Below are 19,618 nucleotides of genomic sequence, written 5' to 3' on the forward strand. Positions count from 1 at the left end.
GGAGATCTCTTTCCCAAAGGGCAATTTGCTTCGTTCAAAGGACTTTCAGACAAACCAAGGCATTATCCCACTAAGATACTCCAATACTATTGCATGTAAACAGCTGTCCATTGGCTAAGGCCGTCCTTCCCACAGGAAACAGAAACCCATCCATGCATCGAGGTAGTTATGCCGGGGGAGCCAGATGCATGGTCTCCAGGCTGTACAGGCCCATTCAGGCTAGTCAGGCTTCCACGAATGAGATGCGATTGAGGCAGGAATGGCATTTAGGCTACGAACGTTTTGATTTGCAGTGAAAGAGGTGTTGTCTACTAACGAAAGAGGTACCAATGTGTGCCAGATGAAGGCTAAATCAAGGTACTAAAATATCTGCATTACACACCAGCTCATCTGGCCTGGTTCATCTTGGAGGCTAGTGATGTTGTCATGAAATGTGGTGTATCTAAGGTAAATACTTTACACATGTTTTGGGAGTGCCCTTTTATCGCACATTTCTGGGAGCAGGTGCCTGGGGTTTTTGAAGATTATTGTTGAAATTCCAACTACGATGTCTACTGTTAAGTACGGAAGCGTCCAAAAAGACTGAGTTTATAATACCGAACTTGAGATTTGGCAGAATTTCGGCCGTTCAAAAATTCCAAACGGCCAAAAAGTGGCCAGGGCTGCAGGGGAGTGCCCTGCACCCTTGTTCACTATACTGTGAGCGGGGGTGTCCCCCGCAGCCGATCTCGTAAAAAGTATTTTTTTTAAGTAAAAAAACAAAAGGAAAGGACCCTGCAGCGCCGGTTCCCGATCACGGAAGTAAAGGGGAACAGTCGTTGCAGGGACACAGTGAGTTGGCGGTACACAGAGAAGTGTTCCACCGCACGGTAAGTAGGGGTGTTGGTGGGGGCAAAGTTTAAAATGTTTGGGGGAGCAAAGACCGAAAGTTATTTTCGGAAAAGAAAAACTTTAGGTCTTTTCTCCATCGAACATTTCCAACACAGGCTTCCAAACCCAATCTGTTAAGTAACTGCTAGGAGATATTGGTAAGTTCCCTACAGTCACTCGGAGACTCTTTCATATCACCTATATTGTTGCCAAAAAATGCATTTTATGAAGTTGGTGGGAAAAAACAGGCACAAACCAGTTTGAAGTGGTTGAGGGATCTAGTTTACACTACTGAGAGGGAAGAGACTTAGTTTCCCATGGTATCCACAGTTTGTCGACCAAAAGACATTTGGGACCCGATGCAGGGGTATCTGTGCAATCGGATGAGGATACCACACCAGACATTTAGAGCGGAAGTGACGGTCAGCTTTGTCATGAATCAATGTAAAATGGGTACATCATGTGGGCAACTTGCAGGGAATGTGGGCCATATTTCCTGTCTGTTGCTGACTATCTTCCATTGCATAGAAGGATTCCACCTGGTGTAACGGCTCTTCCTAATAACTGTCCTGGCGACGGCAAGTCTGGACAGCAAGTCTAGATCTTGGATCAGAGCCATGCATAAAAATCCAGTGGCCACAGTCCAGGTAAGTGGGGTGACATCTGAGGAATTCTAGTTGTACAGAGGGACAAGGCAAGGGTTTCCCCTCCTGCTACTGCTATTCGCTCTGGCGAATGAATCTTTGATGGTGGTAATACGTGAAAATTAGTGAATAAAAGGGCTAGTGAAAGAAGGAGTGGAATGGAAGCTTTTCCTATTTGCGGATGAGATATTGCTCTATTTAACGAACCTGAAGAAACTCTCTCAGGCTTTTACTAGAGGAGCAAAGGGAGTAAGGGAGGCTGGCAGGGTTCAAAGTGAATAGGTCTAAGAAATAGGTATTCCCGGTTGCAAAAGAAAACAAAGCTTTTGAGGATGTTACCGGAGAAATGAAACAGGAGGCAGAAAATACGATATCTAGGAATAATTATACCAAAAGATCTCAAGAGACTTTAAGACCTTAACTATGAACCCCGTCTGGGAACACTTAGGATAGACCTGGAAAGGTGGAATAGTTTAACTGTCTCTTGGCTGGGGCGGATGAATGCCTTCAAGATGAACCTATGCAAAGGGTACTGTTCTTCTTATGTGTCAGGTGAAGGTTCCAAACAGCTTTTTTTTTAAATTACTGAATTACGAAATAAGATTAATTTAGAGCAGTATGAAAGCAATAATAAGCAGGACTATGCTCTCATTGGCCAAGAGAGGGGGCTTTGGTCTCAGGGCTAGAGTCACACTTTAAGGGCAGCCCAATTCGGTTTTCTATAACACCTTTCACTAACCTCTGCACCCCAGTCAGAAAGGTTTCCAAAAAAAATCAGGGACCACCCAGTGTTGGGAGGTATGGAAAGCAGACAAGAGAACTAAACACCTGTCCTCCTGGCCATCGCAGTTTAACTCTCTCTGGGCCGATACAATAGATTTAATCAAAATAGGGGGAATGACCTACTAGAAATAGATGCAGGACTGCAGAGAGTAGGCCAACTATTTGTAGAGGGTAAATTCAGAGAATGTGAGCAGTTGAGAGAACTATTGGGAGAGGAAGAATTTAGTATGTTCCTATATCTAAGGATAAAGTGGACAGTCCTAAGAAGAGAATGGAAGGAAAAGGTAACACAGGTACCCACGCAGTTGGAGAGTATATGGAATACGGCCCAAAGGCAGACAGGAATGATACTGAAGTTATATAAAGCAATTTTACTGGATAGGCTACGAGTAGGAGCCAAATTTAGGAAGAATAGCAGTGGTCCGACATTGGAAGGCCACACACCCACCAGATAAGGCTGAATTGCCGCTTAAGGTTTGCAATATATTCAAGATAGAACAACTTACCTATATTGCACATGAGGATGTAGGAATTTCTATGGGGCTACAGTGTTTTTTTTTGTGAAAAGCATGCAGCACATCTCTGGACTTTACCACTCCCTCGAAAAACGGCCTAATTCCTGGTACATCGAGTAGCTTGGATCAAAAGTGAGGGAAAGAGAATACAAGGTCCAAGGAAGTAGGAATAGGGAAGGGGTGGAAAAAGAAGGAAGGAAGAAAAAAAGTAGAAAGAGGAGAAAAGACACATAAGTGGCCAGATAAGGACCCCCTCCAACATACCTCTGTAGTGTAGACATGGAGAGAAATAATAGGAAAACCTTAGAGGCCACCATGAGAAGGAATGGTTGTGAATAAACTCACGTGGAGGAAGATGCCACAAGACACAACCCCATGAACCGTTTTCCCTGTTTTTTTCCCTCTCTCTTCTTTACGTGAAAAGGCAGTACTGTGATTTTGATGTCAAGAATCCCCTTCTTGTGACTTATTTCATGTTTATGTAAGCAAACCATTTTATATTGTAGTGTTCAATTCTGGAAAAACAGTACAACTAAAAAAATGTAAAACAAATAAAAGGATCAAACCCTATTCTTATAAGTTCTTGACTCTACCTTCAGACACTGCATTCTAGAAAAGTTGTTTAACCATTTTACAAAGTCTGACCCACATCTATCAAAACAATATCCCAAGCATTACTTTCTGGGAAGACTCTTCTTCAAGTTACTTACAGTCCAGACTCCCCTTAGGCTTCCCGCTTTCTCCCAGCTCCTAGAAGACCTCTCCCAGTATTAGGTTCAATGGCTTGTTGTATCAGGCCCCTTTTCTCTGCAAGATTCTTTCCGATTCACTGAGGTCCCTTTCTCTCAGGATTCAGCGCTGGTCCCTCCTAGACCTTGGCTTTTCTGAGGTAGTAATGCTCAGGTTAATTAGGTAAATTGATGCTGCTTAGGTACTGAACAGGCAGTCAATATTATAAGACCCTCCAAGCACCGGCCATGGCCCTCAACGCACTATTCCTAGGTGTTGCAAGTGGATGGTCATATGACTTAAGTCTTCATCTTCCCATAGGATTTTTGAGTTACTCTTTACTCATTTTGGCTGCTTTCTACTTCCAAGGCTTCCAGGTCTTCGAGATCCTACGCCTGACTTCTCCAGCCCTCATCCAAAGTAATATGTTCACCTTCCAGGCAGGGTTCTATGTTCTCAGATTAGCAGGGTTTTTTTCCGCAGAGTTTTTTGCCAAATATTTTCAGCCGAAAAAAACATCAAATATTTGTTTTTGTTGGGCGAGCTCCCACAAATCTTCCCTTCCCTATTATCTAGTCCCTATTCTCCACCCCCCTACTCCTTATATTTCCTTACCCACCAACCTATATTTTTCACTGCATTTTTTCAGCCAAACATTTTCATCAAAAAACTCTGCAAAACAAAACTGCCGATGTAGTAACGTCATACCCCAGGCAGAAAGGTTCTCTGCATTCTTCTCTCTAGGAATTTCCATCCTGTATCACATGGATGTCTGCTTCCTCAAGGGCTCTCACTCCTACTGAATCAACACAGCACCATTGATAGTGCCTATTCTGGGGCACATTGCTGATGGTTAGCGCCTATTGGTTACACCCCCTTCTGGTTTGAATAATCCTGCTTCTTGGTTTCTTTCAGGATTATTCCATTATTATGGAAGTCCTGATATTGTTTCCTAATCTGCCACTCCTCTTTATGCTTTAAAGGAACCTGCAGTGTATAACCCCATCTTGGTTTTCAATCCCTCAGGGTGTGCGATTCACCAGTCTACGATGCCTGCCGAGCATCATAACCCATGGGGCAAACTGATCAGCATCACCCACAAACCTCTTCTGCCTTGCACTCACTCAGGTAGCTGCTTATCTGCCTTCTCTCTTGTTTTCAAACTCCACAAATCTTCCAACAGTCATAATCTTGCTCATGTCCTTGGAGAATAAGTGTGCTCTGCGTTGATTTCTGGGAGATGTAGTCTTTGCTGGGGTCATGTTTACATAGGTTTTTGACCCAGTTATACCATCTTGGGGGGAAACCCCAGTTATATTGCATCTCGGGGGAAGTAGCGGTGCTCATCCACCAACAGATAGGCACATTGGGTAGCAGCCAGACAAAATCTGCCCCAAGCAGTCCGCTACCCCAACACAACAGGATAGGGAGTTCCTGGAACGCACCAAAATACCTTAACAAAAAAGTACTAAAATTGTGAAAACTGCTGTAAAAAGAATTAGTATTATTAAACAGTAAAATTAAATGAATGGAACTTACTTCCCTTTAGCCCCCAGCCACTTCATGCATAGTTTCATCCTCCTATTACATGATCAGCTCGATTGTACTTTTGACTTACCACACTGGATGATGCTACGAAATTGGAGATCACAAGCTGGACCTATCCCATGAACCATGAACACTAGGTGATCTACTTGGGACGGTTCACCTACAAAACATAAAAACAGCATTGTATACTTTACAGATTTTTTTTTTTTTAACACAGGATCTCCAAACTTTGTTCTTGCCAAGCTTCTCTCATCCCGAAAATTTAAATTAATTAATCCAAGTGAAACATCTTTTGTGTTAATGTCCGTCATCAAAGATAGTCCCTTTGCTTCAATATTCCTTACAGTACAATTTGTGGACCTTTCAAAAATGCTACAACATCTATTTATTCATTCAATCATTTTAAACATATACCTGGGAAACATGTCTCCTATAATGTTCCTGTAGATCTTTTTATTATTTTTCCCATGTATTAATTTAGATCACACAACAACAGGAAACAGGTAAAACATTGAAGAGCATCAGCGGAATAGCCCTCTAGGATATCACAAATCTATTTGTCAAAGCACTGCTATAACATATCAAAATCCTTAGTTAAAGGAGGGTGGCCTGGGGCCTGTAGAACTGAAAACACAGACCAGTGGCGAACATTATGGTTAAACTTTCTTTAAACCTGCTCCTCACCGCTTTTATAAACTTCAACCTTTATCATTTTTGTTTTTAAACAAACAAGATAAATGTTCAAGGGACTACAACTCCACATAAGTCCCTTGCTTTTTGGAATTCTGTGCTCTTCAACCTCCACCTATCAGTGCTCAGGACTCCTTATGACCCACATCCTGCCTGGGACCCTTCCTTTTTCTTTTTGCTGCTCTCTCACAGATAAGTGGGGATGATGATATCTCTGGGTTTATATTCATATCATTGTGGTATTTTACTTATTAGAACGTATATGCTATTTTACTTTGTGACTAGAGTGTGCGCATCGCAATTCAGTATTTGTAATAATCTTGGTGCGAGTGCAGCATATTATGTAAACCACTTTGCTTGGCATACCGGGGCTCATGTGGAGTTGGCACCGTAGCTGCGAGCGAACGCACCCACGCTAGGCAGCCGGACCCGCTCGTACATTACTGCCTACTGGTATTTCGTAATATGGGAAGTGAAGACGCTCCACAACAGGCGTTAGGGCCTCGAAGCTGCCACGGTCTGATTTGTACGACGGCAGTGACACATTAAGCGTCATATTTGGTCCCCCAAGCCCTTCTGAGATTGAAAAGAATTCTGAATTCTTCACCCTCTTCAGCATTACGCTGCGAAGTGCGTTACATATAGCTCACATAATGACACAGTCCCTGATGCACCTAGCCTTCCACACGAGGCAATCAGGGTATCAGTTACTCCGTGTGTGGACCGAAATATCAGAGTGCTTTTGAGACCTCAGTGGCCACGGGAGAGTTACTGGACTAAGAATGTAAACAAAAAAGAGGGCAGCGGATGACCCACAGAGCAGCTTGGTAAGTTCAAGAAAAAGGTGGCACTGTTTATATTATCTAACACTGTACACTGTCCCTGGCACCCCTAGAAGTGGGCTTCTACCAACAGCTTGCAGAGCTAAGTGCCTTAGTTTGGTAACCCGAGTCCATGGCATCTAGGAGCACCTCCCCAGAGTGAAGTGAGGAAAAATAGATTGAGGACGTGCCAGAAGAAGACAGGCACCTGTCCCTAAATTTTAAGAAAGTACTAGGGGACTCTTTAATGGTAACAGTTTCCCAAGGGGTGAAACCACTGAACACCTGGAAGTTTTAGAGTCCACACTAGCCACCAAGAGTGTTGGTTTGGAGGGAGTGCACAGGAAAAGATGGGCGGATAACTCAGTAGAGGGTACATCGGCCAGACACCCCTGCACTGGAGTTGAACAAGTGCGGAGTAAAATGGCTTGGAAGGGACCGGCCTCTTCTTCCCCCGAGCCATAAGGAAGGGGATATCAATGAGCCCCATGAGGTGGTTGATGCCTTCATTAAACTTGAAGCTGGCATTCTTGCAGAAGTCGACAGTGCTGCACCTCTTACCCCCCTACCCTAGGTGCGGCTAACACAGGTGAAGATGATGGCAGATACTCACCTGAAAAGGAGGATGAAGAGGTGTTCGAAGAAGCCCCTAAGAAGCACCCAGTTAAAAGTCCCTCAATACTAGAGGACAGCACAGTCGATTTGTCGACCCGGACGCTATCAGACACCATAAATCTACGGAATGGGTACCCTCACCCAAAGTGTGCCTGTACATGCGCAACGTATCAGAAAGCCATTCGATCGGGAAGTACAATTTGGCAGAGTGGAGTGCCATATCCCGACAAAGTCATAGACACTCCGGAGCTAGTCATTCGAAAAGGTGTGGATCGTGCCTGTAATTGCTGCCAGGACAAAGTTTTGGATTTGGCAGTTCCGTTAACCAAGATAATGAACCTAGCGAAGAGGGCGAAGAGGGCCAAAGATACAGGAGAGCCCATAGATGCACAGACCCTGGGGAATTTGGCGCAAAGTGCATTTTGCCTCCTAGGGAATGCCAACTGCGCCCTTTCTTTGAGGAGGCGGAGAGGTCTGTTGCTGAAAATAGATGGCAAGCTCAGCGACTTGGCCACTGGCGAAGGTGTGAAAGGCATGCTGTTTGAAGACGCCTTCACAAAGGAAATGTCACAATTCGTTGGGTCCTATACGGCTTTGGAAAAAGCGCAACCATCAATGAGAAAAATATTTCCAGTATGAGTATTTGCAGGGACCCGTCGACATCGAGGACCTATCGTCCGGTAGCTTCAGTATGCAAAAGAGGCCTCAGGGTGTGTGAGCCTAATACTGGGAATGGAGACAACACAACACCTTCTTCCTGACAAGGACCCAACACTCCAGATAGGCAACAGAGTTGATAGGCAACAGAGTTCCACAGGCGGTAAGTGCGTAGAGCACAATCCTCCCAGTAGTAGGGGGCAGGACAGAACAGTTTTTTTAACAAATGGTGAGAATTATCGAGCAATGACTGGATATTGCAAGCAGTAGCAGGTTGCCGTCTGGAATTCGTAGGAATGGACGTGCAGAGAGTGAAACCCCAGCCGATCCATATGGCGCAACAGGAGATGATGTTATTACAGGCAGAATTGCGCAGCCTAGTGAGCAAAGGGGCGATAGAGTGCGGCACGCTGGAGGAACCAGGGTTCTACAGCAATGTGTTTCTGGTTTACAGGAATGTGAAAGTGAGACCCGTGATCAATTTGAAAGAATTAAATGGATGGCTGATTTACAAGCATTTCAAGATGGAGGGGATTCACCTACTCCGAGATCTCCTCCGGAAAGGAGAATGGCTGGCAAGGCTGGATCTCAAGGATGCCTACCTTACCATACTGGTGGCGTTGAGCACCAGAAATTCCTCTGTTTCCGTTGGAACGTGGAGAGTTGGCAATTCAAGTGTCTCCCATTCGGATTGACTGCAGCACCATGGGTGTTTACAAAGATAATGAGGCCGGTAGAAGCAGCCATCAGAGAGAGGGGAATCAAAATCATTGTCTGCATGGACAATATTCACATCCTAGCAAAAGACAGCGCCGTACTCCAAGAGAAAGTGTGCTGGGTTTGCGCTCTGATCACCTCACTCAGGTTTCTGATAAACATGGAGAAGTCAGAGCTAAATACCAAACAGAGGATGGAATTCTTGGGGTTTGTGATAGACACCAAAAAAGCTACCCCTGAGCTGCCAGTGCAGAAGCTGAAAGCCATCATAAAAGAGCTGAATTCCGTGATCAAGGAGAAGAATATTTTGCTTCGCAGGCTAGCCAGGGTAGTGGGTCCTCTGGCAGCGTTGATACGGGCGATATTCCCCAGACTGCTGAATTACAGGGCCTTACAGAGGTGAAAGATCAGGCACCTACAAGTAGGCGTAGGGTATCACCAGATAGTCTGGCTAGATAAGGAAGCGCAGTCAGAGCTAGACGTATCAGGTAATAATGTCCCCATACATAATGTTGCCGGTAAAAGCCTTTGGCGACATTATACATGTTGACATTATGTATGGAGACGGGTTGCGGGGATGTCCCCTGCTCCACTTGTACAAAAAAGCAAATTGGGGGTTGCAGAGGTGTCCCCCGCATGTTCAATGTAATAATGTCTCCGCAAAAAATAACAACTTTTGTGTCAGGAGACATATTTGCGGGGACATTATTTCATGCAACCGAGCTAGAATGGTGGTTACAGAATATAGAAGCGTGGAACGGCCATGAATCGGAGACAAGTAGAGCCAGCTGTGGCGCCAGATGTGGAAGTTTACAGACAGGAGACAAGTGGTCAGAGGAGGAGTTACAACTAAATTGCCTAGAGTTATTAGCAGGCTCCTTCGCAGTACGCACCTTTGCCAAAGACAAAGCTGATTGTCGCATTCTGCTAAAGATGGACAACATCTCAGCCGTCCAGTACATAAACCGAATGGGAGGTACGAAGTCCAAAATGCTGGCTGAGTTAGCGAGGGATTTTTGGCCATCTAAACACTAGGAGAGGTGTGAGGGTCGGTCACCTACCTCGTCAAGCAATCCCTCTAACAAGGTTAGAAAACTTAAACTGACACAATGGTGCTTGAGAGTGAAAGTTTGTTTCAGAGTGGGTACTGTATCCTAAGAAGCGAAACTCGCTCTGCGCTAGTGAGGTACTAACTCACAATTATCAATTTACCTACACAGGCGATCAAATTGTTTATCAAAAAATATATATATTTTATTAATGTACACATAGGTTAAAACAGATTCACTTTGTTGCAAATTATACACTGGTACATAGAACAGACAGTTGCATACAACAGCAAAGATTTGTGTTGAGTGACTAATTCAATTAACATGACAAGCGCTGTGCAAGCATAATTCTCAAATTAAAACTCACATCAGGCATTCAAACCACTCACTCTCTCATTGTTAGAAAAACCAAAAACCACACTCGTTAAACCCAACATGTTTCTTTCCTCAAGAATATAACTGTGAAGTTATTGTGGGAAATTCTTCAGGGGTACACTGTCTCGTAACTACGTTAAAACTTACAAATGTATGTATTGTAACTAAAAACGGTAGAAAAATGCAAGTGATTGACTGTTTAATAGTTAATAGTGCATTCTCCAGTTCTGGCCCTATAACGATTGCCTCACTTGAGCAGGGATTTGTATCCTTTGCTGAAACAAAAAGCACATTGGTTAAAGTATGCCATATGTTCTTCAATATTAATTTTGAATTCAAAGCATCATTTTTTATGAAGGAAGCTAGTGCATTCTAATTGCACAGGTAATTACCTTTATTAAAAAGAGGAACACAAGTTAACAGCAAATGCTGTTGTACATTTGAAAGCCAGTCCCAATGCCCTCCTGTCTCATAGCATGCGTTGTCAAAAGCTAATGACTATCGAATAGCTTAACAGGTTAATTGATCTTATGAAAATTAGAACAGCTCTTGCCCCATGTTAAGGTCTCAAAAATCGGCGCTCTGGGGATGGTAGAGCAATACAGTGTGTTCAGAACATAATACATTATAATGCTGGCTCTCATATGTCTAGTTCCGTGAACTTGGCAATGAGTCGAGAGAAAACGTATCCATTCTGTCTAATTAGCTCAAAGGATTGTTAACGTAAAGGATTGTCTATTGACTCACCGATAGTGATGGGTGTGTCGCTATCACGTGTCTCATGCAGCTGAATTCAAACGTGCCTTCTGGGTCTGTGGTCTGTTTTGAATATGACCGACATCTTCTGGTGTCCAGCACTAGTCCTTCCCTGTTTGGGTAAAGAATGTGTGATTGAAATTTAAATGATTCCGATGTAAGAACCTCGTAACGAGTTTCTCAATGCTAATTATTCAAAGCAATAATTGCTGCACACGTTGGCTTTCCTGACGTTCAGGTGATTGACCGCTTGACTATGATGTGCCGAACGCTAGAAGGGCTGGAGATGTTCAGAGTTGAGTACATGGAAAGCACGCCGCACTCATCTTTACCATCATTTACCTTCTTGGGCAGAATACTTCCATTCTACAACACATCCAGATGTGCTAATTAATAATGCGTATGCGCCTGGTGCAGACACCGAATAGTCGCTTTCAGACATCATTGGCTTACCGGTTTCCCAATGTAGTGCTGCTTGCGGTCAGACCCTTCCTGGTTGGAGCTCTGTCCTGTCGTTCCTCTCTCCTCCAGGGATCAAGAAAGACTTACGAACAGAAGCCTGTGTTAGTCCTTTATTGTCAACAGTGGACCTGTGCTGTCATGTGATTAAAACATGTTTGTATGGGCTTCAGTCCAATTTTTGTATCTAGAGAAGCTGCCACGGAACAAAGTAGACTATCAGTCTTAGGGTATCAGCATGTGCGAACATGGGCAATAGGCACAGTTTTCTAGGTGCTGTTCATTTTCAATTCGAATATATCCATCACGTCACCGGAAACGGGAAAAAGTAAACCGCTTTTCCCATGTTGCTTGAGGGACACTTTTCAGTGTTTGTTTTGGTATATCATTTGTTTTTCTTTCCGAAGTATTAACCTTTTGTCGCGGTTACTGTCCATGCTTGATTTTAATTTAACCCGGACTGACCGTCTCAATTTGTCTGGTTGATGTATCAGTTCGATCCAATGTCCCACTAAAGGAGCATTGGGAATCAGGTTTTTGAGACAGCTTTTGGGCTCCCCAAATCTTAATTTAATATTCCTTTCGGTTTTACCAATGTACATTTTATTGCACGGGCACCAGATGCCATATATTACCACAGAGGAATTGCAGTTGGTACATTTTGTTTGTTTCCGTGGGGTGGCTAGACCAATGTTGATTTGAGTGCTTTTCGTTGTAGACGAGCAACAAGTACATTTACCGCAAGGGTAATGACCCGTCAGTTCTGGCATCCCCCCACTGTTCCAGCAAAGTTTTTTGTTTCGTGGGAATTGAGCTGATGTCATTTCTTTTTATCTGCTCCTTCAAATGTTTGCTTCTTTTGAAAGCTACTATTGGTCTCATCAAGGGTTTTGTGCCATGTTCCAGGATGTTCCAATTTTTTGTAAGTATCTTTTTGATGGGATTACAGAGATGACTGTACGTGTTCACAAACACAAGTTTGTCTCCCTTATTGTAATTCTGTCGATCTCTGTATTCCAACAGAGCATCCCTGTTGTTGTTTTTGGCCCTTTTGAGTGCTTGACTTGTCAGCTTGGGGGGTAGCCCCACTGTTGTAATCGGTTATTCATTGCCTCAGCTTCTTTTGAGAAATCATCCTTGTTGGTGCTATTTCTTTTGAGACATAAAAATTGTCCTAGGGGGAGATGGTCTCTTATGTGTCGGGGATGAAAGCTGTTGTAGTGAAGAAGCGAGTTTCTGTCCGAGGGTTTGTGGAAGGGTTTCACGAAAAGATTGCTCTCATCTTTGTCTACCATCATGGTAATGTTCAGGAAATGAAGTTCTACTATACCGCTGGTGTGTGTAAATCTAAGAAAATGGTCTTGTTTGTTGACCCATTTGCAAAATTGTTCTAGATCTACATCACTCCCATTCCAAATGACAAAAATATCATCAATATATCTTCTCCAGGCATGTATGTTTTTGGCGTATGGATTCTGAGTGCTAGGAATTTTGTTCAGCTCAAATTTCTCCATATATAGGTTAGCGACACTGGGTGGAAATATTGCTCCCATCGCTGCGTTGTGTGTTTGTTTGAAAAAAATCCCATTAATATGGAAATAGCTTTCCATTAGGGTCATCTCTACACACCAGAGTATAAAGGACGCTGGGTCATTGTCACTGTGTGGTCCTGAAGTAACTTTTCTTCCAACACCTCGATGGAGCCACCAAATCCAACCCATGTAGGATCTCAGTGTCTGGGTCAAAGGGCATCCCTTTGACCTCTTTAATGATTTGCATCATGTCTTGTATGTATGAGTCCATTTGTCGCACCAACGGTTGTAAAAAGGCATCGGCAAAGCGAGACAGAGGTTCCAATACTGAATTGACCCTCGTAGACGATAGGTCTTCCCGGTGGATCTACCATTGATTTGTGTATTTTTGGTAGGGTATAAAATTACGGTATTTGGTGGTTTATCTGTACAAAGAAAATCTGCCTCTTTAAAGGAGACCCAATCTCTTTGTTTGGCCTTCGTAATTTTAAGTGAGATTATTTCTTGTAATTTCGTTGTGGGGTCAATGGCGAGAGGTTCATAACAATTGCAATCTGATAACTGTCTGTTGCACTCTTATGTAGGTTCGTTGTACTACTATTGCGTCTCCTTTGTCTGACTTGCAGATTGCAATAGTTCTGTTGGAAAGCAGGTTGTTCATGGCTGCTTTTTCAAGGTTGCTTGTGTTGTTAAAAAAGGAGTTTCCTCCTGACATTTTCTCTAACCTAGCCACATCCAGAGCACCCTATTTTCAAATACCTGAGCTTCTGCAGTGCGTGCTTGTATGGGCACACAAAAAAGTGATTTTTTATGTAGACCTGTGACTGTATCTTTGTCTTCTGGCAGTCTTTCTTGGAAAATTTTTGTAAGTGTATTTTCCTCATAAAATTGAAAAATTCTTGTTGAAACAAGAATGAGTTGTGTGGATTGAAAGATACAAAACCCATATCTCTCTCAAGGATGTTTGTTACTACTTGGGTTGGAATATATTTATACCAATTTACCACAAGGTTTGCAGGGCCCCTTTCTAAAAAATGTTGGTCTCCATTGCCTCCTTTGCCTTGGTTGCTCCGATTGCTGTTGTTCCTACCACAATAATTGTTCCTTCTTTCATGTTGTCCTCGGTTGTACCAACCTCGGTTCCCACCTGCCTCTCCATTGTTACTACCTGTCACTAGAACTGAATGACGTTGTCCTGAACCTCACTCTTTTTTTCAGTGCATTACCGTAGTTGTTAGGTGCATTGTCTCATGGTTATAATTGTCCTCTGTGTAGTGGAAAGCTTTCTCATGTGTAAAATTGAGGACGTCTTTATTCATGCGCCTTACTCTGCCTCGTAGAGTTTCCTCTTTAAAATTGTTCATTTCCAACAGTAGCGCGTCGATTTGTTTCTTGTAGAGGTCCAACAGAACAACTTTCTTAATTTCCTCTTCTAGGTTATTCAAACGTACTAATATTTTTTCAGTCATTTCTTTGGCTGTATCTATGATCAAAATGATCCAGTCGCGTCAACATTTGTTGGCCACATTGCTCCACTGTAGTACAAAGTTCTTGTTGCAGAGAAAGAGTCTAGCTTTGTTACACACAACTAATCCTTGGGGATTAATCATTGGGGCAATGTGCCTTTTCTTAAATATTCCAACATAATGGAACCATGAAGCTCGGTTCAAATTAATCTTTTTCTCAATTGAGTCAATTTGTCCCTGTTGGTGATGATTGTGGTTGCTTCTGTGGAGCCTCCCAAAATGGAAGCCTTCTGAAGCAGGACGGTAACATATTTAGTCCGGAGCACTGATGGGTGGAATGATTTTTGGCATCACAGTCTGGAGCGAAACACTGGTGATAGAGAAGTAGCTGCCAAGAGAGCAGAACGTGGTGGCAGACTGGAACTCGCACTGCCTCGTAGACTCCAGGGACTGGAAATTGCATTCAGCAGTCTTTACACAACTGTAAAAGATATGGGGTCCTTTCGACATTGATCTCTTTGCGTCCAGATTGAACGTTCAGACTCCCAGGTACATCAGTTGGAGGATGGATCCGGGAGCCCTGGAAATGGATGTCTTTCTCCAGAGTTGGAGTGGGGCAGTCTTTCCTCCGTTCATCATGTTGACACGGTTGTAAGCGAAAGTTCGGAGGGAAGATGCAGAGTTAGTAGTAGTAGTCCCATTGTGGAAGTCCCAAGTGTGGTTTCCAGCAGTGATGGAACTTTCCTCAGATTTTCCGAGGATGATTCTCTTCAGGCAGGACCTTCTGCAGAACCCATCCGATCAGATGCACCCGCTAATCGACAAGGGGAGCTTGCAGCTGCTAGCATGTAAGGTTTCCGGAAAAGATGGGAGCTTCCAGGAATTTCATAGCTCGCTCCTGAGTTCATCAGGGACTCATGGACGCCTTCCACTCTTCAGAGCTATGGCGCCGCATTGACCAAATGACAGAACTGATGCAGCCAACAGGGTGTTCATCCCGTTTGTGCACCTCTAGTGCAGGTGCTTCAATCATTAGCCGATTGCTCGTGAGACGAGCGAGCCTTCACAATGCTCAGAGTCTATAGGTCAGCAATATCAGCCGAACACAAAAAGGTGGACAGTAAGCCTATTGGGAAACACCATGCGGTGATACCACTTCTTAGAAGTGTGAAGTTACATAAACCCTCCCACACTTAGATAAGCTGTTTTACGGGACGTAAGGGAAGTGTTTTGCTTATTTTTTAGTGGGTCGGACAATATCCAGCTGTCTATGCCTACACTATCCTGGAAGCTAGCAATGTTGCTCCGTTTGGTAGCCTGTAGGAGAGTGTCTGATGTTAAAGCGCTGGAGATAGACAGACACATTTACTACCCACAGGGCCTAGAATTCAGCATAGCTAAGTGTACTAAGAGTGATTCCTAGGTGATTTCCTATCCTCATTTCCCTGATAACCCCAAGTTACGTGTAGCGCAACGTATCAAAGATTACAAAATGGCAACTGCTGGGGTTAGGCCGCGCAGGGTGACCCAGTTGCTCATAGTGCATAGGAAACCCTATCACGATGTGGCCTCCCCCCGATAGGCAGGTGGATCAGGGAGGTCATGCAGTGAGCTGGCATAGATTTAAGCATTTTTGCCATGCATTGAGCTGGAGGCGCTATGACATATAGAGCATTTGCGGCAGGGCATTATAATGTCCGCTGACTGGTCTTCTGATTCTACATTTAAAACCTTTTATTTTAAGGCAGTGTCCAAGATTGCTGTGACAGTGATGAATAGCTTTGAGCAAGCATAATGCTCACCTCTGGTCTTGACACAGAATGAAAATTACCCAGGGTTACAGCTCCGTGGAGTCTTGATTCTATTAAAGACACAGAGGCAAGCATTATACTCTCCCAGGATACGCTGGAGGGATGTAATGCTTGTTAATATAACATGTTTTTTTCTGTTATGGAGTAAAAACCAGAGCCTCCCCCACCCTCATTGTGTGATTCTCTTCTTGCTTCTTAAGGCATGACTAGAAGACGGCGTGAAGCGGCCGGCTGAGCCAGCCCATTGGCGTCTACTTTCCGGACAGAGTTCAGCGTGAAGCGCAGTTGTAGTTGTTACAGAGCCATTGCCCTTTTGGAATGTAATTGGGATGAGTTGTATTTGGACACACTGATTTCTTTACCACAGGCATGCGGCCGTTCACTGCCAAAATAAAGTGGAAGGTACCCACGCAGTTTGTGGGTCATGGTCGAGGTTTAAGAGCACAGTACTAAAAAAAGCAAAAAAGCAAGGGACTTGTGGATATGTGTAGTCCCTTGAAAGTTTATCTCATTTGTTTCAATTAAAAAAAAGAAGATAAAGTTTGAAGTTTTGAAAAGCTGTGAGGAGCAAGATTAAAGAAAGATTAAGCATAATGCTCGCCTCTTTGTCTTTAATAGAATCAAGACTCTCCGGAGCTGTAAACCTGGGTAATCTTGATTAAAACCCAACCTTTATTTTTCCGCCCTTTCTACATTCACAGATACAACACACTCAGGTGCAAACAAAAAATGCCAAGTGTCATGTAAGCGAGCAGGAGTTCCACACAATTCCAAAGAAATATAGGAAAAAAGGTTTATTGAACCCAAAGAAATCCTTCTTGGGCAAAACCAGAAGAATGTCAGGACAGTACTTCCTCAACGGTTGCACCAGTTAAACGCATACCTTCTAAAGTTCCCAAGAATTCAGGGATGCTCCCCGGCACAGTCTCTGTAACTCTTTTATCACATGTCTTTTGGCTGGTCTCTTCTCTGATTCCACCTATAGATTCTGTAGATGTTCTGGTGTCTCTGGCACTAGCCTGAGAAACAGCTGGTGCTTTCCTTTTTAGGGTATACCAAGGCAACTGGGTTTGCTGGCTCCAGTGTTCACAGAGTAACTTTGGGGGGGGCATCCCATCCCTTTCCCTAGGGTCGTGCAGCTGATAGGATGCTTTGCCCCCATCTGTCGCAGGAGCAGCGCGACAACCTTGCTTCATCTGACTCTTGGCACCACGCGTCTCCCTTCCATCTGGAGATGCTGCAGATCACTCCACCCTTGTGTTTGTACCCTGGGGACCTTCTTCACTGGCCTGAACTTCCCTCTCGTGCACCCGATTCGTTTACACCCGTCTTGCCTCTAGGCCGTCAGGTGAGTTCATTGTGCAGTTTCTCCATCCTTCTCTCCCTCCCCTTTTCCATCTCTCTGCTCTCTCCCTCCATGGCGCTTTCCATTTCCCTATCTACTCTAACTGCCACTCTGTCACCTATCTCTCTTTCAAAGCCGGGAAGGAAGCAGTACAAGAAAGATCTCCTGGTCTCCATTTCAAGCCTGCCCATCGCTGAAACCTACGTCAACGCTTCTTCCAGGCAGATTGTCACTGACATCCTTTTTGTCGTTCCCTCTCCATACCTTTGGATTCCCCATATGGTCTCAGTTCTCTCCCCTTTCTCTTCTTCCCCAATTAATGGTGTAATGTCCACAAGAACGGCACGGCCATGGTCCAGGGCACTTCCTTCTTGATAGGTGTCATCCGTCTCCCATTAACCCCCTCCCTGCTCTTGCAACTCCTCTGGCCCCTTTACCACAATCGACGGGTGTACCGCATTCCTGTATCCCTCCTCGAAAGACCTTCAAAAGGTGACAACCAGCTTCACTTAGCTACCCTCAACACTCGCTCTGCCGTTAAACATTCCTCTGACATTTGTCACCTCCTTGAAGGCTCTGACCTTGAGGTCCTCGCTCTCACCAAGACATGGTTCACTGTCAGCTATGTCACTGTTTTTGACACACTACTCCCAGAGGGCTACATGACCCTCTCTAAGCCCAGGCCTAACTGGTATGGGGGCAGAGTGGCCCTAATCTTCCCTGAATGGATCCCTGCTACTATCATACACATTCAAACCTACTCTTTCTTCAAATGCCTCGTCTGCAGGCTTGGTCTCTCTCCAATCCTCAGGTTGACTCTTGCCACCATCTACAGGACCCCTGGTCCGGTCTCCCTCTTCCTTTTGGAGTGGTCTGGCCTCACCTCTTCTCTCCTGGCCTCCACCTCCAGGTTGTCTCCTCAGAGACATCAATATTCACCTGGACTCTCTTGATGCAGCCTCTGTGCTCTTCCGCAGCCTCTGTGACTCTCTTTCTCTCAACATTCTTCCCTCCGGTGTGACGCGCTCAGGTGGACACACCTTGGATGCTTTCATCTCAGCAGACAACCCCATCTCCAACTCTCTCCCTACTGCTCAATCCTGGTCTAACCATGCTCTCCTGGTTCATCCGGCAAAGTCTCTGCCTGCACTGCCAGTATTCTTCTCCGACATTCTACAGATGAAGCGAGTGTCAGTTGCTGCTTTTGGAGCTACTTTCATTCCCCCTCCCTCGTCGACCTCTGATTGTCACTCTGACACAGCCCTTGCTAACCGTCACCCTCCATCTCCAACACCCTTGACATCCTTCCCCTGTCCTGAGGATCCGCATGAATCCTGCTTCCAAGTTTTACACATGGTATGACTCCGACCTAGCCTCTGAAACGCAAGCGCAGAGCGGCTGAGCAGAAGTGGCAGGCTTTGAACACCGCCTCTGACAGACTGGCCTGCTGCCTACTCCAAAGGTAATACAAACTCTCCATCCGCTTGAAGAAGAAGGCCTATATCCAAGCCTGCATCTCTGGGGCCACTAACAACACGGCTTAACTGTTCAAAATCTGCAAGGAACTTGCAAATCCCACTTCAGTCTCCACTTCTCCTCTGCCATGCGTGACCCTCTGCACTGCTCTGCCCTCTCACTTCATGACCAAAACTCAGGACATCCTGTGCTCCCTCTCCTCTACACCCCTCCCTTCTTCCTCACCAGCTTTCAGGTCGTCCATGGCCCCCCCTCTTCCCTTCCCTCATTCTCTCCTCTTTCTCACCCACAGCACCGGATGAGGTCTCTAGACAAGTCCTCATTATGAAAGTCTCCTCCAAATAGGTGCTCCCCTACTCCTCCAGAACTATCAAGGACAACATTGCCTCCCTTGCTCCAGCCTTGGCCGATTTTTTGCAATCACTTCTTTGCTACACGCTCCTTCCCGCTACCCCTCAAGCACTCCCTTGTACACCCTCTGCTGAAAAAGCCTTCTGCTGACTGCTCTTGTCCGGCTAAATACCACCCTAACTCTATTACCCACTTCCTGGGCAAACCCCTGGAGAAGCTGGTCAAATCCCAACTGATACACCACAATGAATCTGTTGGTTGTCTCCAAGACCACCAGTCTGGCTTCAGAGCAGCCAGAGGCAGGTTAACTGCACTCCTGTACACCTGTGAAGACTTGCTCTCAAATCTCGATATCAATTATCCTTCCGTTTTCATCCTTCTTGATCTTTTCTCTGCCTTTGACGCAGTC

General features: G+C 44.7%; 1 protein-coding gene across 3 annotated transcripts in view; it reads right to left on the minus strand.

Moving 5' to 3' along the window:
• DDHD2 (DDHD domain containing 2) overlaps window positions 1–19,618 on the minus strand; it is a 2,155,663-nt gene that overhangs the window by 1,308,808 nt on the left and 827,237 nt on the right. For all 3 annotated transcript variants that reach the window (XM_069617940.1, XM_069617939.1, XM_069617938.1), the window contains exon 6: window positions 5,160–5,249. In XM_069617940.1, coding sequence (XP_069474041.1) covers window positions 5,160–5,249 — 90 coding nt within the window. The remainder of the gene's footprint in view (window positions 1–5,159; window positions 5,250–19,618) is intronic.

The sequence above is a fragment of the Ambystoma mexicanum genome, chromosome 10 (assembly GCF_040938575.1).
Source record: "Ambystoma mexicanum isolate Mex_15411 chromosome 10, UKY_AmexF1_1, whole genome shotgun sequence".
NCBI lineage: Eukaryota > Metazoa > Chordata > Amphibia > Caudata > Ambystomatidae > Ambystoma > Ambystoma mexicanum.